Here is a 22,076-nt window from a genome sequence, read left to right as displayed (position 1 = left end):
ATAAAGCATAGAGAGTAAACTGGATTTGCAACTTATCAAGCTTAAAAACATTTTCATTTATACCCAACAGGTCATGGCTGTGGAAGATGACAGACATCATTACTGTGCAATGGACACCTGTTCCCTTGCAGAGACAATCTGCCATACAAAACTAATTAATGTTACACCAAATATTGTCTTTTGTTTGGCTCTCATTGTAAGTAGAAAGTTTTTAATTATCAATTTAGTTGTATTACAAACAAAAGAGTTACTATGTGTGATCAAACCAATTTGTAATATGTACTAAACGAACCGGTTATCCGAGAATTTATTTTCACGTGCAAAATGGAGTACGTCAATACACATGTAATAATTGTAAAATTATTATGGATGTTAATTACAACATATCAAACTTTACATGAAAGTGGTCATGGACATATAATGAGTGTTTTACCACATACAGTATGTACTTTTGGAGCAACTGTACATTTTTTTTTATTTTTCCAGAGGAAATTCAACAGAGATAAAGATCCAGAAAGGAAGGGATTTTGGCAGTCCTACCAAGACTGGTTCAATGCATCAGGCAGGAAACTCTCTTACGAATGTGTTAAAAATGAAGACGACGAGGTGTATTCAAACTACGAATAGTTTCATTGTTAGAGGCCCAAGCTTATGGGCTAGATCCCTAGTGTGTTTGTTAGATTAATTCTTGAGGGGCCAAAGCTTACCGGCTGGGTTCAATATTCTTCTTCTTCCTCTTCCATAACTATTTTGTCGTCCTAGAACTCTAGTTAACTGCTCACCATTAACTTCTCAAACTTGCAGGGCTAATAGGTCCATAATGTAGATCTCATACACCTAACCCTTCAAATTTCAATTAGTCAGGTTACCTGGTTGCCATATTGGATTTCCTGAAGACCAGCGGGTCTATTCAATTCGAATTTTTTAATACAGCATGCATGAGCGAAGGTATTATAATGTAAAAATAAAATCGCATGCTATCACATGACCTTGGCCGCCATATCGGATTTTCAAAAAATACCATTTTAATCTTTAAAAGTTGTCTTCTCTGGAACCAATCCGTCAATTGAAGTGAAATTTCACTTGTGTCATCCTTTAGTATTAGCTCTTTCAATTTTGGGAAAGGCATTTCAATCGGTCACGTGGTTTGGCCGCCATATTTTTTTTTTTGTAAATCGCAACTTAATCTTTAAAAATCTTCTTCTCACTGAACAAAAACACTGATTTACCTGAAATTTTACTCGTGTCATCCTTAGTGTTAGCATTTTCAAATTTGTAAAAGGCTATTTCATCAGTCTCATGGTTTGGCCGCCATATTGCATTTAGTGAAAATCGCAATTTAATCATTAACAATCTTCTCTAAGAACCAACACATAGATTGAACTGAAATTTTACCACCAATGATACCAATTTAATCTTTAGAATAGTATTATTTTTAGAATAGTATTCTCCAGAAAGAAGGCACCGATTAGTCTAAGATTTTACTCATATCACCTTTAGTCATATTGTCATAGTCATGATAGTCATTATCACCTTTTATTGCCGTATTTGATTTTGCGAAATTTTTAGTTATATTTATATCTTTGTTCATTGTTAAGCTCTTGTTATTCATGCTGTCCTATTTCAATTGTACATTTTTTAAGAATTGAGGTAATAAAATGTAATTCTCAATACATTCAGGTCTGGTGGCCAGTCATTTTATTCAAATGCAGCAAAAATACATTCAGAAGTAATTTAAATACAGTGTAATATTCAAGTTAAAAAAAGAACATATTCCAAAAAGCCTTGAATGGAACCACTGGGAAATAGTGCTACATGTATTTTTCCAACACATCAATAACAAAAGAACATCTTTGTTGGACTTCACACTCATCACGTCACATGAATGCCCTTGTAGGGCTAGAACATCCGTGCTGGGATTCTCATGGTACAATGCTGCAACAGCAATGTTTCATAAAAGGTACACTCGTGTAACATCAATGTCCCAGCAGGGCTGCAACATGCATGCTGGGAATGTCATGGTACAATGCTGCAACATCGATGTTTCATAAAAGGTACACTCGTGTAACATCAATGTCCTTTCTGGACTGCACCACACATGCTGGGGCTGTCATGCTACATTGCTGTAACAGCAATGTTTCAGGTATGGTGCACTGCATGTACAAGAGTGTTACATGTGTGCTGCACAAATGTTCCAGCATGCATGTAACAGTACTGCAGGATCATGCATGTAACATGACTGACATAGCTGAAATGTAACAGAAATGCTGCACTGCAGTTACTGGCCAGTTATGCTACATCACTGCAGACTTTTAGCTGTGTATAGGTGATCTTTTCAATACTGTGGAAAATCGTTGGTTAACTTCTTCAGATTTGTGTGATTAGAGTTGCGATTCATTCACAGCGTATTATTTCTGCCTTTACAATGTGTTTACAAGGCTATTCCTATTCGTTTGAAATCCGTCATTGAAAATCATTTTTGTAACAACAATCCACATAGTGCGCCAGATACTGTGTATTCTTTTCAGCTGCAACATTCTACAGAGCACAATTATTTTCTGTGTAAAATAGAAAAAGGTGCAATTTACAAGTACTTGATAATGGTTCATCATTATGCATGTTTACCAGACAGATTAGACACCATCTGGAGGGACATTTTGGGCATTCCTCATTCCATCAAACCAAACTTTGCTTCATGTTGTTGTGATCGCATCATATAGAAAAAAAGGGATTTACAATGGCGCATTGTGCAACGAGCCTACCAAACTGGTTTTGTTCCGTGCTGGTTTTCGTTCAGATGCAAACTGTTCTCTCTGTAATGACATTGATTCTCTTTTACATACTTTCCTTGAGTGTCCAAACATTCAACCGCTTCTAGGTGTTATTTCCACTATAACGTCTCGTTTAGTTTTACCTGGGCAAGCTGTAAACATTGCATGGTTTTTCATTAATCCTCCTGTTAAAAACTCTGTATTTATTCATAGACGTGCAATGTCTCTCTTTGTTTACATTTCTACAATGGCTAAGTTGTGTATCCATTTAGCAAGAAGAAATGTGTTTAGGAACCAGGGTCCTGTTGATCCTTTGGACATATTTAAAACCAAGATTTTCTCCAGATTAAGACTTGAATTTGAGTATCATCGTCTCAATGAAAATTTACATTCTTTTAATCTTATTTGGGCTTTTGATGATATTCTTTGTGACACTCATGATGGTCAACTCAATTTTCACATTTAAGAAACTTCCCTGCTTTTGTGCATCGCTAGGTTGTGTCATCTTTGAAATATTATGTGATAGATTTAAGATATGTCTTTCTTGCTGACATTTACTTTTGTCATTCATGACGTTTTCTGTTCAATGCCGACCATCACTTTGTAGTGATTTTCTTTTATTTATACCTTATATTTCCTTTGTTCCTGGCAATGTAAAAATTTCATTTTACAGTTTAAGTATGTAGGAACCCATGTGAAATAAAGATATTTGAAAAACTAAAATACTACTACTACTACTACTACTACTACTACTACTACTACTACTACTACTACATTAATTAATATGAAAATATTGTAAACCTGATATAAAATTCGTCGTTTATGAATATTTTCAAGGCTTAGCGATCATGACATCAGAATAAATCAATGAAATGAGTAAATACAAGAATGGATCGACTCGGTATTCCTACCAGTCATTTCTTAGCAAGACTGATTATTCGTCTTGTTTTATTACAGTACATCCGCGTAGCTGATGACACACCAGTTGAAATCCTCTGGAAGCTTATGATTGAGGAGTGGAAAATTCCTAAACCGAAAATGATTATTTCTCTCACTGGTGGTGCACGGTACTTCGTCGGATGGAATGAAGACAGATTGAAGATACTGTTCAACCAAGGATTGGTAAAAACGGTTATTAAAACAGGTTAGCTTCTTTCGTTATTTCTTAAATGATGCTTCTTCGTACCCGTCATAAAAATGATCAGTGGTGAAATTGCATCCCTTTATATGATAGTCAAATACGATGTTTCTGCATATCTAAACATTGACATCCTTATATCACTCAGTCTCCGAAGAATACCATGTGGAATTATTATGGTGTTAAAATTATTCTTAAAATAGCAAAACGATTTTATTTCTTATTCACAGCCAAAAGTGTATGTATCCGTCGGCGAATGTTTGAAATGTCCGTAAGTTATGCAGGATACTCTGTACAGTAAGACACTTACTCCGTATCGGTAATTGTCACAGACATTTAGAATAAAACCCATCGTTTTAACGTAGTTATGATTATTACTATAAATACAGGCATAATTTTATTTCTTAGATGCATGGATTATAACTGGCGGATCTGCGGCCGGTTGATGCAAAAGCTCGGCAAAGCGATATCGGAAGAGCGTCGATTGACAGAAGGGGGAAAGAAAGTTATCGCTTTGGGCATCGCTGACTGGAATACCACACAGAACAAAGAGGCTTTGGCTAACTTGTCAGTATGTAAAATCTCTAAATTCAAACTAAGTTCGAACGTTACAAGGAAGTACAAACTATTAAACCTACATACTGTCTGTACAATACTGGTTCCGTTTCTATATTGTAAAATCATGAAAGTTTGTCTTCTGCTCAACTTGTCCAGATCTGCGTGAATGCAAAGCTCGATTTCATTTTTCGTAATATTTTTGTCCGGACTCTAATACAGTTTTTAACGACACCATTTCAGATTATACGTTATGCATTGCATTTTCAAGGCTAACTGCGACGCTAGTACTTTAAAAATAACATAACTTACAGAAAAGTAGAAATCACACTAATGTTCTTGAAGGATGAAGATAACGAATTAAAATTAAACCGATAAAAAGTGAAGCGTCAAATGTCTTGAAAGCAAACATTTCAATCTATAGTGCGTGAGTTTTGCATCATTCATGTTGGCAACTTCGGCCTTTCTGAGCACATCTATTAAATGCAGTTCCTATTTGATTTATGAGATTAGTCATTGTATACACTAGTCATGCTCAGACTCGCATTTATGAAGCAGGATGTTTATCGCAACGAAAAACGATTCTATCTTGTCTATGCTACAACATAATTCCGTGCTCTGATGACAAGTATTTTAGAGGGAACAATTACCACTGAGCATTAATAACCAAATGCATTCGCTTTTCTCATGACGATAAACAGCCGAACGAAGGCCTTTGGCCTGCCAACTACCGTAAGCGTGATATCGAGGGACGTGACCTTAGATTCATGCCAGCACTAGATAATAACCACACACACTTCATCTTAGTTGACGGTGCCGAGGGCGCTGAAGAGTCTTTTTCACAAGATGCTGATAATGATAAGAAGTCTAATTCACTAGATGCTAAGGATGCTGAGGAGTCTAATTCACCTGATGTTGAGGATGATGGGGAGTCTAATTCACCAGATGCTGAGAATGATAAGGAGTCTAGTTCACGAGATGTTGACGATGATAAGGAGTCTAAATTCCCAGATATTAATTTTCGGGCTAAGCTCGAACGACACATACAAAGTCATGACGGTAAGGAACTGAGTAAGGTTGGTAAGAGGCTTGATACACTAACATTATCAGTAAGGCAGATGAGAACAGATCCTAAAATTCTTTATGACTGCGGTTATGATGATTATGTGTCAGTTTAGTTGATAAATTGTAAAATACTAACTGCTTTTAAGGTAGAACGCACCTCGGGGACAGAAATTCAGGCCTTCAAATTTTATCATTTTTCTTCTGACCTACCACTTGTGGGGGCTCATTTGAAGCTCTTGGCGAAAGTAAAGTTTTCACCGTCTTAGTTTTTCGAAAATCGAAAATTTTATTATTTTTCATAGATTTAACACAGGGATGGCGGCCATTTTGGATTTCAAATATCGAGAAATCACAAATTATTTGTCTCGCACCAAATTTTGCACGGTGACCCCTGATTTTTATCCTTATTTTGGTAAGAGATGGGTGAAAGTTTCACTGAGGGAAGTTTGAGCAAAAATTTAAGTCTTTTACTTTCGAGGTGCATATTACCTTAAGAAGAAGCTTACGGCTTTTTCTACTGTACGAGAAATATAGTTCTGCGATTCTCGGATGTTGATGCAACCGTAGGGTACGGTTGTATCCTAGACTTAAAGTTGTATTCTTACAAGAACATCTCAATGCGTCTCGCTAGTTCATTACTTCGATCTTTATCAAACTGGATTAATATAAAGTGTGTCATTGTCTAACTTCATCTAGGGATACAAACATTATGAAAATGAAAAGGTTTGCACTTTTCTTTTAAGCAATAAATTCTTCCTTACTTGCCCTGAATATTTTTTATCATCACCAGTCTCTTGGAGGTTATAGTTTGCAGTATTTGTTCTCAGCTTTGATATAAATCACTATTTTTATTACTCTAAAGCATTAAGTATATAATGTTCGTGTGTAGCTCGCGAGGTCAATCTTTGTGTTGCAGGTGCCGAAAACAGCGAGAAGGAGAACGCTATCATACCGGTTGTGTTGGTAGTTTTGGGAGGTGGCTACGGACGATAGAAATCATACACCAAGCTCTTGTTCAATATCATGCGTTAGGTCACACAGTTCATAGCAGACCTGTAGTTATAGTCGGTGGAAGTGGTAGAGCTGCTGATATTATTGTCAAGGCTTTACGTCTTGGATCCAAGTAAGAATTTCATACTGTAACAGCAAGCCACGTTCACCCATAAAATATGGTTGCTTACAATGATATCGTGTCAGATTTCAGATTTTATAACGATGTCAGCTCACGTCACATTGATGTTGAAATTATCTAACCTTGTTAGAACTCTGAGTTCGTATGTTCGAATTTAAAATGAAAAGGGGGAGACGTTGTTATTTAATCAAAACAGAATGTTATCACGCAGTCGACATTTTAAACACGACTTTTAACTTTAATGTCAAGGTTTTGAAAAAAAAATCATGATATATTTTGTACAATAATTTCCGGAGAGTTATTCAACTATAAGCTGAATACCAAAAGACCAAAAATCCGTCCATGAACAACATTTTCCTGATATTATGAATGCACAATCAAAGACTTTCATTTTCCTGTTTTTCAGCGATTCTTTTAAAGGTTTGAAAGACGACATTAGACATATACTTGGGGGGAACGAGACCCAAGTGGATGATTGTGTCTCACTGTTGAAGAAAATAAGTGGTCATCGGAATAAAAAACTGGTATGTTCACGCAAAACACCAAATTAACATTCATTTTGCTTTTCTCTATTTCCAATGCATCTATTAACGCAAGTGATGTCGAGACCCACTTGAAGTCTCAATGTAACTGTTTTAAATAGCTATGAATAGATCGCGGATATGAGTCTCCTTTTGTCAACTTTGTGCAGTCTTGGGAAACATTACTGAAAAAGATCAAAGTCTGAAAGCGCCGACCTCTCGACCAGTCGCTGAGAAAAATGTCGAGAAAGATTTAAAACTTTGTAGCCACGACCTGGCGACCAGTCATGAAAAAAAAACATTAAAAGGTCAAAACGCTTAAAGCCACATCTCCGTTCGAAGAGAAAATGTCGCGAAAAATACAACACTTTACAGCTATGACATGTCGACCGATCGTGGAAACAAAGTACAGGAAACCAGTAAAAATGTTGATAGTTACTACCGTTTATCGGTCGTTGAGAAAAATGTCGGGAAAATTCATTTCTTTACAACCATGTACTGGTCGTGGAGAGAAAATACAGAAGAAAAGTATAACAGCTGAAAGCCACGACCTCACTACCTATCGTGGAGAAGAATGTCAAGATAAATTCAACACTTTGTAGATAAAGTAAAAAAGCTGAAAGCCATCACCTGGTGACCGGCCATGTAGAAAAATAACTGAAAAAAATCAAAACCAGAATATAACGACCTGACGACCGATGTAAGCCAAAAATCATGAAAAAAGTAAAAACCCTAAAAGCCACTGCTTCAAGATCGGCCTTAGAGAAAAAAAAAAAATGAAAAAAGTCTAACATGCGAAAACCAAGACCGGTTTTGGAGAAAAATGTCGGCAAAAATTAACACTTTACAGCCACAACCTGGCGATTGGTCGGGGAGTAAAATTACAGAAAAAAGGAAGGAAATAACCCACCGTTCGACGGATCGGGAGAGACAATATGGCAAAATTAAAAAGTCACGTACTATAGCATAGTGGAGAGAAAGCAGCCCTGAGGAATAATCAATCTGAATAATCTGACTGAAGAGAGAAACGCTAAAATTTTTCGCTCACTTTAGCTCAATAATGTCGTGTGCTGCTGAGGTTGAGTTGCGATTTTGAATTACGATGATGCACTTTGATCTCTGCCTATTGAAATTCCTTGAACCCTTACAACAGAGAGCTCCATTTTCACTTCCATCCAACACGGTGTCGTCGTATGACCGGTCGTGTGGCCTGCTCATATAAACCGTTGGTTCATTTGGACCAGGTATTTAAGTCCATATGATTATTTTTTCTGATAAATCCCTTGTAACCGCACCGGTAACGAAGTAACGCACTTCACTAACTGCTTCTCGCTTATTTTACAGTTTAGTGGCATAATCGCTCCGTTTTTTTTTCGAAGATTCTTGCTGCTGTGGTATCGTAGAAAATTCATCTTACAGCAAAAAAAGGCCGGACAATAAAAGTTTAATTTGACTTGTCTATATTTTTTGTAACATGAAGAAAGACTTCATATATTTGGTCATGTTGGAAATTTTCCCGAGATCGATAAAAGTTGTCATCTGTGCAAAGTTTCTGATGTAGAACTATTTGATTGTAAACAGCGTCTACTGAAAAGACGTCTCAGTAACTGAGTATGCATAAGCAATTATGCACTCAAACACGATGTATTTTTTAGTTTCACGGAAGTTGATCCACTTCTTTCCCGAACTGTTGGGCACCCATGTCTTGGTTCCGGATAACTCATTTGAAGATATGAATCGCTCAAGTTTTTAATGTTGTGACGCGTGGATGCTAGTTGCGTTGATGTCGTTAAAATGAGAGAGAAAAAAAATGAACGTTCTGATTTCAGCAAATTTTATCATGTATTAAATACCAATGCGATGTCATCAGAATAACAAGAATGATAAGTAAACTTTGTGTAAGAAAAGTGATCACAACAAAACTCTCTGGCTGTTCGGAAAATGATATTGATTTTAAACTATAAAACCTCTTTTGAGTCAAGTCTGTCTCTCAATCGTCCTTTATGTCCTCCTTTACTCCGATACATTTGCTTTTCCAGTGTAGTTTTGTGGTACAGCATCATCTTGAAGGCTTTTCCTCCTAATTGCTATTTTACTATGGATCGTCAAACAGCCGGCGATTTCCTTCTCTTGGAAATGGTCTTCGAATACGCAAAATCTTTCATTGATAGTTTTGTGAACTAATGTCAGAGCCAATCTTTACCAACCACAATTTGTAGATGAGGTGTTTTCACTGCGTTTTCAAATCTCGCTCACGATTATTGGCACATCCGCAATACCTACAGGCAGGCATATGTTTATATCTAAGCTGTTGATGAGACTCCCAAGATCAACCCGCAAGCAAATGAACCAAAACCAAAAACTTTACGTCATCATCCGGGTATTTCTCCCGGCATGCTTTGCAGAGGAAATTGACAACTTGGTTGCGCACAGTCGGATGGAAAAGTCTCCGTATTGCCTGATTTTGATATCTACTTTCGTGTATAACTTCAACAAATTGTTCCTTCTGTACGAAAAGTAATGATAAAACCACGATTATAGAAAGATAATCGGATTTATATACATGCAGTTGTAGTTTTAATATTTTCAAGGGTAGACTGCCCTCTACGGCAAATAGAGTTCCATTCATTAGTGCCTTAGAGGGGGGTCACAACATTGCCCTGCCTCTTTTGGATCACACCGCCAAACAAGCAGCTGACAGTTTGGTTTTTCCAACAATTTTATCCTTCGATCACACTCCAAACAAGCAGCTGGCAGTTTGTTTTTCCAACAATTTTATCCTCCTTTTCTACATTTTTCAGGCAAGCTCTCTTTTTGTCTTAGATGTCCTACCCTTATATAAGTGCCGGGCATCCAGGCACATGTTTTTGGCAATCAGTATGAAGCCAAACGTGTAAATTTAGGTCATTCTTTCGTGGCGAGGCGTCTATGTCATTACCGCGTAACGCACGTCCTATGCCGCAGTCATTCAACATGAGCAGTTCTGCAGAAATACAACTACACGGCATCGGAGGCCGTACGGTGAAATATGTACGGGGTTTTGATTTACATGTCGTCCAGTGTTTTAACCCAGTGTGGTTGTTTTACAGATAGGTGCTAATGATTTGTCATCACTTTCAGCAGCTATTATCGGCTCAAGTCTGATGCATTTCGTGCAGAAATGCTCGGTTCCATGGTCGTCAAGTTTATTTTTGTTTGCCAGATTTTCCCGCGCATCACATCATGTAGTAGCCGTTTTTAACGAGCGTGTCGCACTGTTGAACACTTTCTTAGAGGCCCGTTAGAAGGCTTGGCCTTTGGGCATTCCTGGAAACACAAGCGTGTTTAAGCAAGTGTGCACAGATTTTCTGCGCCGATGGGGTTCATTTTAGCGCACTTGGCGAGATCAGGTAAGGTAAATTGGGCAATTGTGACCAATGAGGGAATTTTGGCCCATGGTACGTTCTCTGCTTTTTAAAGCGCCATCTATCATCAACAAGGGCATACGAACGTCTGCTTATTATAGGAGCTTACGGGGGCAGTTCTTAAATCATTACGGTTAATTTGAGCGTGTTTTGATGGTGCAGTACTGCCAGTAGTGTCGGTGTTATCAGTTTCCGTACATGCGTATACACTTTACAGCCTTGCGTACATGCATATTGGGGTTATTTCAATTGTTTTTGTTGCCACTCACATTGACATATCTCGTCATGACAGAGTGGTTTTACCATCATTTTTTAATTTTGGTTGGACATACCTTATTACGTATTACTTATGTATGCATTTTTATTTGCATAGTTTTAATTTACCCTATGAAGGTATTCCCTTTTTACAGCATGATTAGTGCAATATCTTACCCGGTAACCATTTTGGTGGCCATTTGCACTAGTGCTGTTTTTGTACCCTCTCACATACCTTGTCAGGGGAGAGTGGTTTACCAATATTATTGGTTGGATTTACCTTCTGTTTCAAGGGTTGGTTTAATTTGTAGCCACGTGCACTGTTTAATTTATGCAGTGGTTATTTTAATTTCTTTGTACTTAAATTAATGTGTTACCAGGGTGAAGGGTTTACAATTTTTACATTTTATTATGCAGTGCAAGCGTTATTTTATTTTTCTTCCCTATGCTAGCATGGCTATTGTTATCATTAGCCAATAGCGCCAAAGGTCTAGTCCACTTTACAAATTGTTCCTTCTGCACGAAAAGTAATGATAAATGCTTTTATTACATAAGCATAAACCTGTATACAACTGATCAAATTTTGGGTGGACTATCCCTTTTGAAATAAATCAGACCATTTAAAAATGCCATTTTTCTCCAACGACTCGTGAAAAAAACATCCCCAGCAATGTTGCAGGTATTGATGGTTTACTTGAACTAAAAACATGTGTAATTCTTGCATGTTTCTGTTAAGGTAACTGTATTTCAAATGGACGATGCAAATTTGAACACTATCGACGAAGCCATCCTGAGAGCAGTGTTAACGTTGCCAGGTAAGTTAATTTGTCTTTGTGTTGACCTAGAACACTAACGGAATCAATAACGTGCGAAATTATGGAATGTATATTTTGTTTCGAAACGCCTTTCACTGCATGAAAACGCAATAATACAGATAAATACACATTAATGAGTCGACTGTATTATTGTATAATACACGTGAATTCACATGAATCCACATGAATACAGGCTTGCTGAATACAAAAAATGTATTCTTGACTGTATTCATCTGTATATGCACTCTTCAGCTAAAATACAGGCAATAATCCATGCAAATACAGTAAGTATTATTGGGTTTTCATGCAGTGTTTGTAATCACAGTTTACAACAAATTTTAAGATTTTGTCGCACACAAACGCAAACATACGTACATACATATACATATTGCTTCAAATGTAATTATCTGTTACTCTTTTCTGTCTAAAGATTTGGCTGGTGAAGTGCAATTGGATTTGGCAGTTTCATTAAACAAGTGTAATATCGCAAGGGATGAGATTTTAAAGCCTGACAAGCTTTCTTATTGGCAGGTACAAGTAATATGTAATTATTTTCCTGTGTGTGGCCCCCTCAACGCCAACACTTACAATTGTTGCTATTCTTTTCAGAGAGAATGCAGTGATTATCAAGCATGCAGTTCCTCCGGGTATTGCCTCATCAGTTTATTGTGTATAAATCTGACTTGACTAGACTGACTTCGAATAAGGTTGTGTATGACATTGGTAGTTTATAAGATACGATGGAACGAGGGGAAGGATTGTATTATATCTATCTACCATGATGATTGTAGTAACACTTTTGACTGTTTCAACTCTGCCAATGTTTACATTAGCAGAACACGTTATTAGTAAAAACTGACGACGACATGCTTCAGCAGAGAGTTGCTTACCTTAGACACGGCACTGACCTTTTAACCCCTTAATATTTCGGCAGACAAACATTTGCAAGAGCTTAATGCGAACATGTATTGAAGTAGGCCATTCTTTGTCGATGTCAACGCAGACAAATATAATACCTCAATTGTTTTGCAGCGTTGCTGTTTATATGTTAAAAAGACTAATTTGTATAAAATATGTATTTAAAAGTGATGTTAATTTTCCAGAAAAGGTTGAGTTCTTGAAAAAAAGATGTTCCTGACGTTAAGAGACAACAAGGCAGATTTGTAGAGTTGCTCCTTAGTTATCTTGTTGACACAGACGAATTTGAGGAAAAGGAGCATTTGGAAAAATTATACTCTGAGGTATTTATCACTAGTTTCAAAATTCTGATTTCGAGATGATGCATCTCAGAACTCAGTCTGGGAATTGATAAAATAGGGTCTTTGAAGATTTCAAAATATGCCTATGCCTTTCTTAAAAATTAACAACCACACAATATCTTAATTTTCCCCTTCCGGATGTAATCAAACGTTTTAGACATTTTAACGAGGACTTTGACTTAAAAAATACATGATCATTATTGAATGCAATGATGAACAAAATACATGATCATTATTGAATGCAATGATGAAACAAATTTGTGTTTTGATATTGAATCAGAATCATCTAATATTAACCTAAAGTTTCTTCAATAGAAAGCATAACACTGCTAATAAGAATATGTGAAAATAAAGGCATTTGTAAAATCAATGACTAAACAATTGAGACAGAAAATGAGATACACCATGAAAACTTTATCTGTAACAATTGTTTTACGATGCAGGTTGTATATGGAAATATTAGCGATGCCGATTTAATAACCAGCACCCAGCAAATTCTAAAAGAGAAGTGTGGATCAAACAATCAGGTACGTGCTTTGACATTGTGCATAGCATAACTGTATCATGTTACCATGCATTTCGGTGTCACCTCACCCTTGCAGCAGCATTGCAAAGGACAATGTGTTGAAAAGTTGTTTCATTGTTGTGTCTAGCGACATCTGACAAAAAAGTATATGATGACTACTTGCCAAGCTAACGAAGCCTATCCGATTCGGTATTAACTGCATTTATCAAAATATGAATCGAGGTACGGTACACAGGAATCATAAGTTAAAAAAAACATTCAAAAATGCCAGTTTTGACTGGAAAAAATATGGATACTTGTTGGCACGTGTTTACGAGTATGTTATTTTGTTTACCTCTAAAGTCAGCCAGCATTTACATACATGGTCTTTTCCAGAAATACTTTGACTGTTAAAAAAACATGATTTTCGATGCGATGATGACATGAAATGCGATTGTATTTGAAGTTGGAATTGTCTGATATAAGAATTGCCTTATATTAAAACAGAACACTAACAGAACATGTACAAGGGAGGAATTTTAAAAATCAGGGACTAAATACTACCTACCGATAGACATAATAAACTTCATCGAAAAAAAAAACACCATAATTTTATTAACAGTATAATCATGCCATGTATTTCATAATGCATGTTCTATCTCAGATTATTAGCGATGCTAGCAACCTGAAAGAGAAGTCTAAGTGGAGACAGAAGGGAGCTGTTAGGCATTTTGCATAGCATAACTTTGTCATGTTATCATTTACTTTGGTGTTACTCACCCGTTCAGCATCCGCGCAAAGGGAAGTGTTTTGGGAAGTTGGTTCGTTGTTATGCTAGCAAAAACTGACAGAAAATGACAATAATGATTCGTACCAAACTAATAAAACCTATCCGATAAGGTGTTTATTTCTATTTATCAACTCATGATTCGTATTACGGCTCATGGTTCTAAGCATGTGTATGTTTATGTTATATTGTGTACCCACTTATAAATTCAACGTGCTTTTCGAGATATTATGCTTTCCTTGATGACTTAAACTGTAAAACTTAAACATGATTTTTCTCAATAGAATGATCATGATATAAAATACAAGTCTGTATGAACGTGGAATGTCAAAGTTAGGGATTGGTTTTCATCGAAGTGAGAACGCCTCTGACAGTAATATTTATAAAGAAGTGAAATTGTAAAATATTAAGACGCAACGCTACTTTCTGAGAAGAGCCATAAAAAATTGAAATCTTTAGAAATAAGTAACACTATTCGATATTTTGCAAATAACGATAACTATCATCATGATGCAGGTTGTACATGGAAAGTTTTGTTATGCCGACGGTTCAGAATTAGCACTCGACGCATTTTGACAAATATATGTGCTTTTCAAAAAAACTTGCATATTAAATTGCACTTCTTTTTACAATTTATCTTGAGAAGATCGAGTTCAAAAAAGTTCATGATTTGCTCCTGGAGCTAACAAAAGAGAACAAAGAGTATGACGAGCCCGACTGCTCGAAAAAGGAAGATGTCTTAAACATATCCAGTCCTGACAAACAGTTATTCCTGTGGGCAGTGTTGCTTAATAGAAGATCCCTGGCCATTTTGTTCTGGAAAAGATTGGAAACTGGCAATATCGGTCAGTACTACTCTTTTATCCTTTCTACAAGGGGATATTTTAGCTTTGAAATGGAGAGTTCAGAAAGACGGCAAAATGAAAATATTCATTTACTCAAAAGTATGCAGGTCGGTTCTGTTCAAAATTATGTTATATTATTTTTTTGTGTGTTTAAATTATATTTTGTAGTGCTGAATTATTTTACTAGTACTGGAAATTTATTTGGTATATTCCTTGAATTAATTAAGCACTTGTAATTAATCTTAATGCTGTAATGAACGTGGCATAGTGTAAATTTCTTCTGCTATCTTTAATTAATTTTCTACATTCTTGTGACTACTTTGATTTGTTGAAATTAGTGTTATGTCTTTGAATTAATTTTGTAGTCTAAAATTAATTCTATCAGTATATTGCAAATAATTTTCCAGTTTCCGTTTAATTTAACTTGCTGAAATATTTTTTTGCAGTTTAAAATTAATTTTATTTGCAATTCGAATTACCTTTCTGTGGTAGCAGAATTAATTTCATGTTGTCGTAGAATTTGACGGTTTATCCCAGTCCTTTGTGCACGCTTCTTATTCAATATGGCGGAGGACACGAACGCTTCCCTCGCATAGAGAGAAAATTCGGCTTTGCGCAAGTTTATAGGCACAGCTTAGTACATCGTATACCTACCGGGGTGTATGTGCTCGAAAACGAGGATTAATGGAAGATTTGGATTCAAAATCAGCTGTTTTCCACGGGAAAAATAACGCGCCGCAAATCCGAGTCGCTGCCAGTGGTTTTGTCAACTATGGCAGTCAGCACGTTTGTGTGGGAGGCCTATTGGCTGGCAACGCCTCAGGGAACTCGGACTGAATAACAGTTAACAAGTGAATAAAAATAGCAAGGAAAATGAAAAATGGTCGAAAACGAAAACAAAGTAGTATTAATAAACAAAAACAGACAAATACATAAAACAAAGAAGTAAACAAGCAAAATAACTAACGACTGATGAATCCATTGTGAACCTTCCCAGGAACAGACTAGATTCACTTCCTCTGCCTGTCGTGTGCTTGTTTGTTTGCTTGTTTATGTTTACTTGTTTCTTTTGTTTAATTTTTTTTATTTTTGTTAACCTTTCTACCTAATTTTAATATTTTATTTACTTGTTTACTGTTAGTCTGTCCGAGTTTTCCTGGTGTGTTAGCAGCCTATAAGCCTCCCACAACAGCATTGCTGATACCCTCCGTACGATGCTTTGTGTTCCCGGAGTAGGTGTGAGGTCATATATATAACGCCGGGAACACACAGCAATGTGTAGTTTATGTACTATGTATTGTATAGAAATACACGGAGGCCGTTGTTCACTAGTCTCAAGCATGAGGAGACTCTTCTTTTTCTCTGAGCATACGCACTACAATACTACGTCACTGCATGGATATATTAGCATATGTTACACTGCTTCCCCTTTTAAAACAAAAGTGTTACATGCCTGATTTCTACAAATAAAGTACATTGCAAAATATACAGATTTAATATACTACCGGTTTTCTTACTGTATTTGACTTTCTTATTATGGGCTCAGTAATTACACCTAGTTTTACTGATGTTTCCTAACTTAGTGTTACCTTGTCAAATCTACTGTTACCAATAACTGCAGTATGTTCCATAGGTTTTACTACACTGGGTATTTAAGTCGGAATTGCTCTAAACTTTTACCTTACTGTCTGTGTACCAAAATCCCTACACGCAGCTTGTTTCAATGAACATTGTTGTACTCCAACATTATTTAACTAAGGTTCAATTTCTTCGTAGGTTTCAACCATGTGATCTGCATGAACCAGATTAGTCATGTACCCAATTTTGACCATGTAATTCCGAGAAGCTTTGATTAGATTATATACAGCCTTACAACCATTTTTCCAGTTATGACTCCGCTTTGGGATTCTTCACTCTTACAATATCACCATTTTCGAAATATCTCTCTCGTTTTGTGTGACGATCAAATTGCTCTGTTTGTACTTTTTGTGTCTTTTCTACTTGCCTTGCTAGACTTGGTTTTACCAATTGCAATCTAGTTCGAAACTGATGTTTTACACATTAACTCACCTGGACTTACACATATTTTACTATGAGGTGTAGTTCTGTATCTAAACAGAAATTTACCAACTCTACATTTCAGTGACGAAGACATATCTCCTGCTAAGACTTGTTTAGTGAAGGCTTCTTTTACCAGCCTCACTGCTCTCTCAGCAGCGCCATTGGATGCAGGGTGATATGGAGCTACCTTAACATGCTCCATGCCATCCTCTTTCATTAACAGACAAAAAATCGTCAGATTTGAATTTCGGACAATTGTCCGAAACTAACTGCTTGGGAGGCCATGTTCTGCAAAGATTACTCTCAACTCATTAATGGTACGATCAGCTGTGATACTCTTCATAGATTTTACATCTACCCATTTAGAATGACAATCAACAAGAACTAAGAAATACAATTTATTATCTTCACAAAGATCAATGTGAACTGTTTGAAAATGTCTCATTGGCCATACCCACGGATGTCAAGGTAATTTAGTCGGCATTTGTCTTACTCGTTGACAAACTGAACATGATTTCACCTTACCTTCAGATTCACCGAGATTATTATTGACTGCAATGCGTAGAACAGCTGTTCAAAGTTGCACGACAACTTTTTGCCATACAAATTTCTGCAACAGCTTTTGCCAGATTAATGAGTTTTAAGTTGCTGTGTGTGTCAATATGTACGCACTGATAACAATGGATTAACCAAGCATGGTCAGCGACTGGTCAAAACGCTCTTCCGCTTATAACGAACATCCCAACTTAGTATAAAATTCTGTCCCCAACGCTATTTTAGTACGACATTAGACGTGAGCTGAGAACGGTCACCTAAGTCTTCTAGACAAAGCCTATAGACAATTTTCACTGGCGCTTTACATAATGTCACATGACTATGCTCTCTCGAAGAAGCAAATCTTTAGTTAAACTTTGAAAACTTCAGTACTTGATATTGAACGAATGTGGCTAGAAAGCCTCTTCCACAAGGAAGCAGCGGCATTCATCTGTGCAGTCGTAGCTCTTGTTGTTTTTATTCCCGGACGAATATGGGTTGCAACGGAAAACTCCGATTCGTGCAACGGAAAAAGTTTTAGTTTTTTTTTTTCAGTCGAACGTACGAGAGCTGTGGTAGCTGCTACAGCAACATATGAGAAAGAACGGTCATCATAGAATTTGAGTCTTGTTCATTGATTTTAGGAGATACTTCGTCACTTGAACGAAGAGATCTAGATTCTGGTTCATGAAATCGAAAACTTTAGTGTGTACATAGTCCCTCAAAACAAGATTGCTTTAAACTATTGTACTACTGTAAGAAAATATTTTTATATTGTGTTGATTGGAGGGGAATCGAGAAAATAAGACATCGTTCCCTTTAATCATAAGTGCACAGCTCACCTACTTATTTTCTTCCAGTTTTGTGGGGTTTTTTACCGATTGTGTCGCAACGCATTTCTTTTCATTTTTGACCTAAAATGTATTTCACAACATAACATGCACTTTAGTTTCCTAGTATCCGTTTCAACTCTACTGACAGTGAACACATCGTAAGGTGTCGCCGTTCTCAAATCACTTGTAATCCAGTCGTTGTGGACCAATCTGGTGGGAGTGCAGATATATACTTAAAAGAGCCAAGTGTAGAATTTGGAATTAAGTGGAGATAATTTGTTTGCGTTAGTGCCAGCCCGATCCGACTCATTCTTTGAAGATTTATCGCCCTCGTTCACGCTGAATATTCAGAGACGTGGTTGTCCGGTTCTCGGTCTGAACCGGTAGCCACCACGTCAAAATTAGTATTGGCAAAAATAGGAATGTTTGATTTACTTTGAAGTTAATTGTAGCTACCAGAACGCGTCAACTGTTCCGATTCTCTACCCAAAGTTCCGCTCGGTGGCGTGGCACTCCTCCTCGCTAACTGCTTGAGAACCTGAATTAAATCTGTCGCCTTTTCTTCTTCGTTGTCCGACTTCATTTTCATTCCAAACAGCTTACACGCTGCGCAAACAACGTCCTTTGCACACTAAGGTCACAGACGTAGTCACCTCGTCCACTTGTAGTATATGGATAACGTACGGTACAGAAATGCACGGAAGCCGTAGTTCAGTAGTAGTCTCAAGCATGAAGTATAAACCTTATTACACAATGTATCGTTCGCATTACCCCGCTGACTGCCACAGACAAAACCGACGGCACTGTGGAAGCGCCTCTGATTTGTGGCGAGCAGTTTTTTTTCCGCGGAAACAGCCGATTTTGAATCCAACCCTTGCATTGATCTTCGTTTCCGAGCACACCCACCTCACCTAGGTACACGATGTGCTCAGCTGCGCTTGTAAACTTACGCAAAGCCCACTTTTCTTTCTCTATGAGAGGGAAGCGTTCGCATCCACCGCCATATTGAATAAGAAACGTGCGCAAAGGATTGGGATTAGCCGTCAACTTCTACGACCACACAAAAATTAATTCTGCCACACATTGCACAATTAATTCGAGGTACTAGTGAAACTAATTCCAAACTACATACAATTATTTCGGCACGTTCAAATAAATGAAAAATAGAAAAGCAGTTAGACTACATACAATTAATTCCCTGTCACAATTAATTTCAACAGATAGAATTAATAACAAAAAATAGAGAAAATAATTCAAGATAGCAGTTTACATTCATTCTAGAATACATCATGTAAATTAAAGTATGTAAGATTAATTTGAAATATGTTTAATTAATATCTCATGATATGAAGAATTGAGATTAATTTGAAATATGTTTAATTAATATCTCATGATATGAAGAATTGAATTTAACTTTGTTAACGAGCTACCTAAAACTGACCAGCTTACGAGCCGCAATAATATTATATCTTCCCGCTTACAGTAGTTGACAATGTATGTCATTGCCTTCGTTGGTCGACTCGTTTCATGACGTTCTTATTTTCAGAATAAAATCGTCATTAATGACGCTTATATTTTTATGTCGTGCAGGTGCAGCTCTCATTGCCAGTAAGATACTCCGAGGCTTGGCTGTCTATGCAGAGAAGAAGAAAGACCTCAGACTACAATCTTCCCTTAAGAAAAATGCCAAGTAGGTAATCTTTGTAAATCCTCTGCCGGGAAAGTTATATATTCACATAATAAAATGGAATTTGAAACATTTGCATCACTAATTAATAATCATCGGTTCCACCCTGATAGCACTCAATGTGTAGTGAACACTCGGTAGGGATACCTGACAAAGCGTGCTTATCTGACAAAAATTATATATTAGCCTACGGAGTGTTTGTCAAAATCTCTGCAGCTCAAAGACTTTGTTGTGTTGCTTTCCTCGTGGGTTTCTCTGTACTGCTATTGCAGCTAATAGTGTCATTATGAGCTGAACTGTATACAGAAAAAAAGTAAACCTGGTGCAGTATTCTCCCTTTACAGACTAAATCTCCATGATCGACATAAATACTAATATTAGATGATCGTAGCACTTCACGTAGCCGTTATATCTTGAAGGTACATTATTAATCAACGACTTTCAGTTGGTTTATTATGAATACAATTTGAACACTTTGAAAGGTGAATGAATTTTGACTACCGTTGACAAAATGTCATCAATTAATATAAGGTAATGATGTAGCATAGAGTTTTTTTGAATGAAGAACGACAGGTTTTTTCTCTGAAATTTCCATTATTGTTATAATATGCCTTAAAACCAAACCATATGCATTGTTTTACAAAGTAGCTTTGCCGAAGTCCTCGTACGTAAAAACATGTATTAATACACACATATACAAGACACATTGATTTAAGGAAACAATGAAAAACAAAATCTCTCTTCAAGCTTTTGTTGGTTGAAGCCGTGAATTTTATCCCCGTCACCCAGGAGATACTTTCATTCATAGATCCCATCAATCTGTATTTGCTACATCAAATGGTATCTCGACCAACCAGACATACGGATTCTGTCACGTGAACCTGTCAATCATTGTCTCGCACTGTACCGATGCCAAGGCAAGTCGCGGCCATCGGTACGGTGGACATAACTTTCATCGTGCTAGCGACGGATACTAGTCAGAGTTATTCAGAATATTTACAAATAGATTAATGAAGTAAATGCAACGACACGATCGAAACAGTAATTCTCATTCTCAAAGATTCCGTGGCTTTCCAAAATATCACACAAGTTTATACGACCGGGGCGAGCGCGAAAGATTCCGTTCGATGACACACAGAGTGTACATCATTGCATGTTTATACTCACAACGCTGCCGTCACTGGTCTCTGCCATATGCCGGTGTCAACTTGTTAATCCCGATCTCGGTCGTCAATGTTTTCGTCTTAAGGACTTTGATGTTTGCAGTGACATATATCTCACCCGTAGATACATCCTAATTTTACTTGACGGAAACTTTTGAGTGTTGTCTGAGTCAACTTTCGAAGTACATCGGATTCCACAGCGCTGCACTACATATACCGTACAGCTCAACAGCTGATGTCTGCGCTACAGCCTTACGCCTAGCTACAGGTTTGATTCCGAGCAAGAATTTACATAATTTTTTGTATGATGAAGGAAATTTATCGTTGTTAGTCGAATGACTTTATGCTTGTGCCTGTATGTCGCTTTCCCGAAGATTATACTGTACTCATTTATTCAGTTGAACTTCCGTTGAGGTGTAGATTTCAGGTTTATCGCCAACCGGGATTGAGCCTTACGCGTATATACGAGGCGACTCGACTGGATCGATGGTATACCCATTCGATTCTCGGGAACAGCTATAGTTTTAACGACTATAAATTTCGCTGGACATGCCTTCTATGTTTCCATGTGTGGATTTACCGGGTCACCTTTTTGTAAACATGTCATGAGAGTACGGCATCGATCACGACAAATCGGTCTATGTTCACGTCGCGACCCGCATGTATGAACGGTACCATGCAAGAAAAAAATTCCGGTCGATGACGTACAACAGGGTAATTCAGATTTCTTATCCGTCCTGTTTCTA

General features: G+C 37.1%; 1 protein-coding gene and 1 long non-coding RNA gene across 2 annotated transcripts in view; both read left to right on the top strand.

The window, feature by feature from the left end:
• LOC139124875 (transient receptor potential cation channel subfamily M member-like 2) overlaps positions 1 to 7,831 on the top strand; it is a 74,217-nt gene extending 66,386 nt beyond the window's left edge. The window contains exons 4-7 of the mRNA XM_070690978.1: positions 3,729 to 3,915; positions 4,318 to 4,480; positions 5,166 to 6,652; positions 7,068 to 7,831. Coding sequence (XP_070547079.1) covers positions 3,729 to 3,915; positions 4,318 to 4,355 — 225 coding nt within the window. The 3' untranslated portion in view covers positions 4,356 to 4,480; positions 5,166 to 6,652; positions 7,068 to 7,831. The remainder of the gene's footprint in view (positions 1 to 3,728; positions 3,916 to 4,317; positions 4,481 to 5,165; positions 6,653 to 7,067) is intronic.
• Positions 7,832 to 12,764: 4,933 nt separating this feature from the next.
• Positions 12,765 to 20,170, top strand: LOC139124841 (uncharacterized). Its single transcript, XR_011550066.1, has 4 exons — positions 12,765 to 12,897; positions 13,359 to 13,442; positions 14,854 to 15,052; positions 20,071 to 20,170. It is a non-coding gene; the product is annotated as an uncharacterized lncRNA (long non-coding RNA).
• Positions 20,171 to 22,076: the final 1,906 nt, after the last annotated feature.

This window comes from Ptychodera flava, chromosome 3 (genome assembly GCF_041260155.1).
Source record: "Ptychodera flava strain L36383 chromosome 3, AS_Pfla_20210202, whole genome shotgun sequence".
Lineage (NCBI taxonomy): Eukaryota > Metazoa > Hemichordata > Enteropneusta > Ptychoderidae > Ptychodera > Ptychodera flava.
This window is presented reverse-complemented; position numbering and strand designations above follow the sequence as displayed.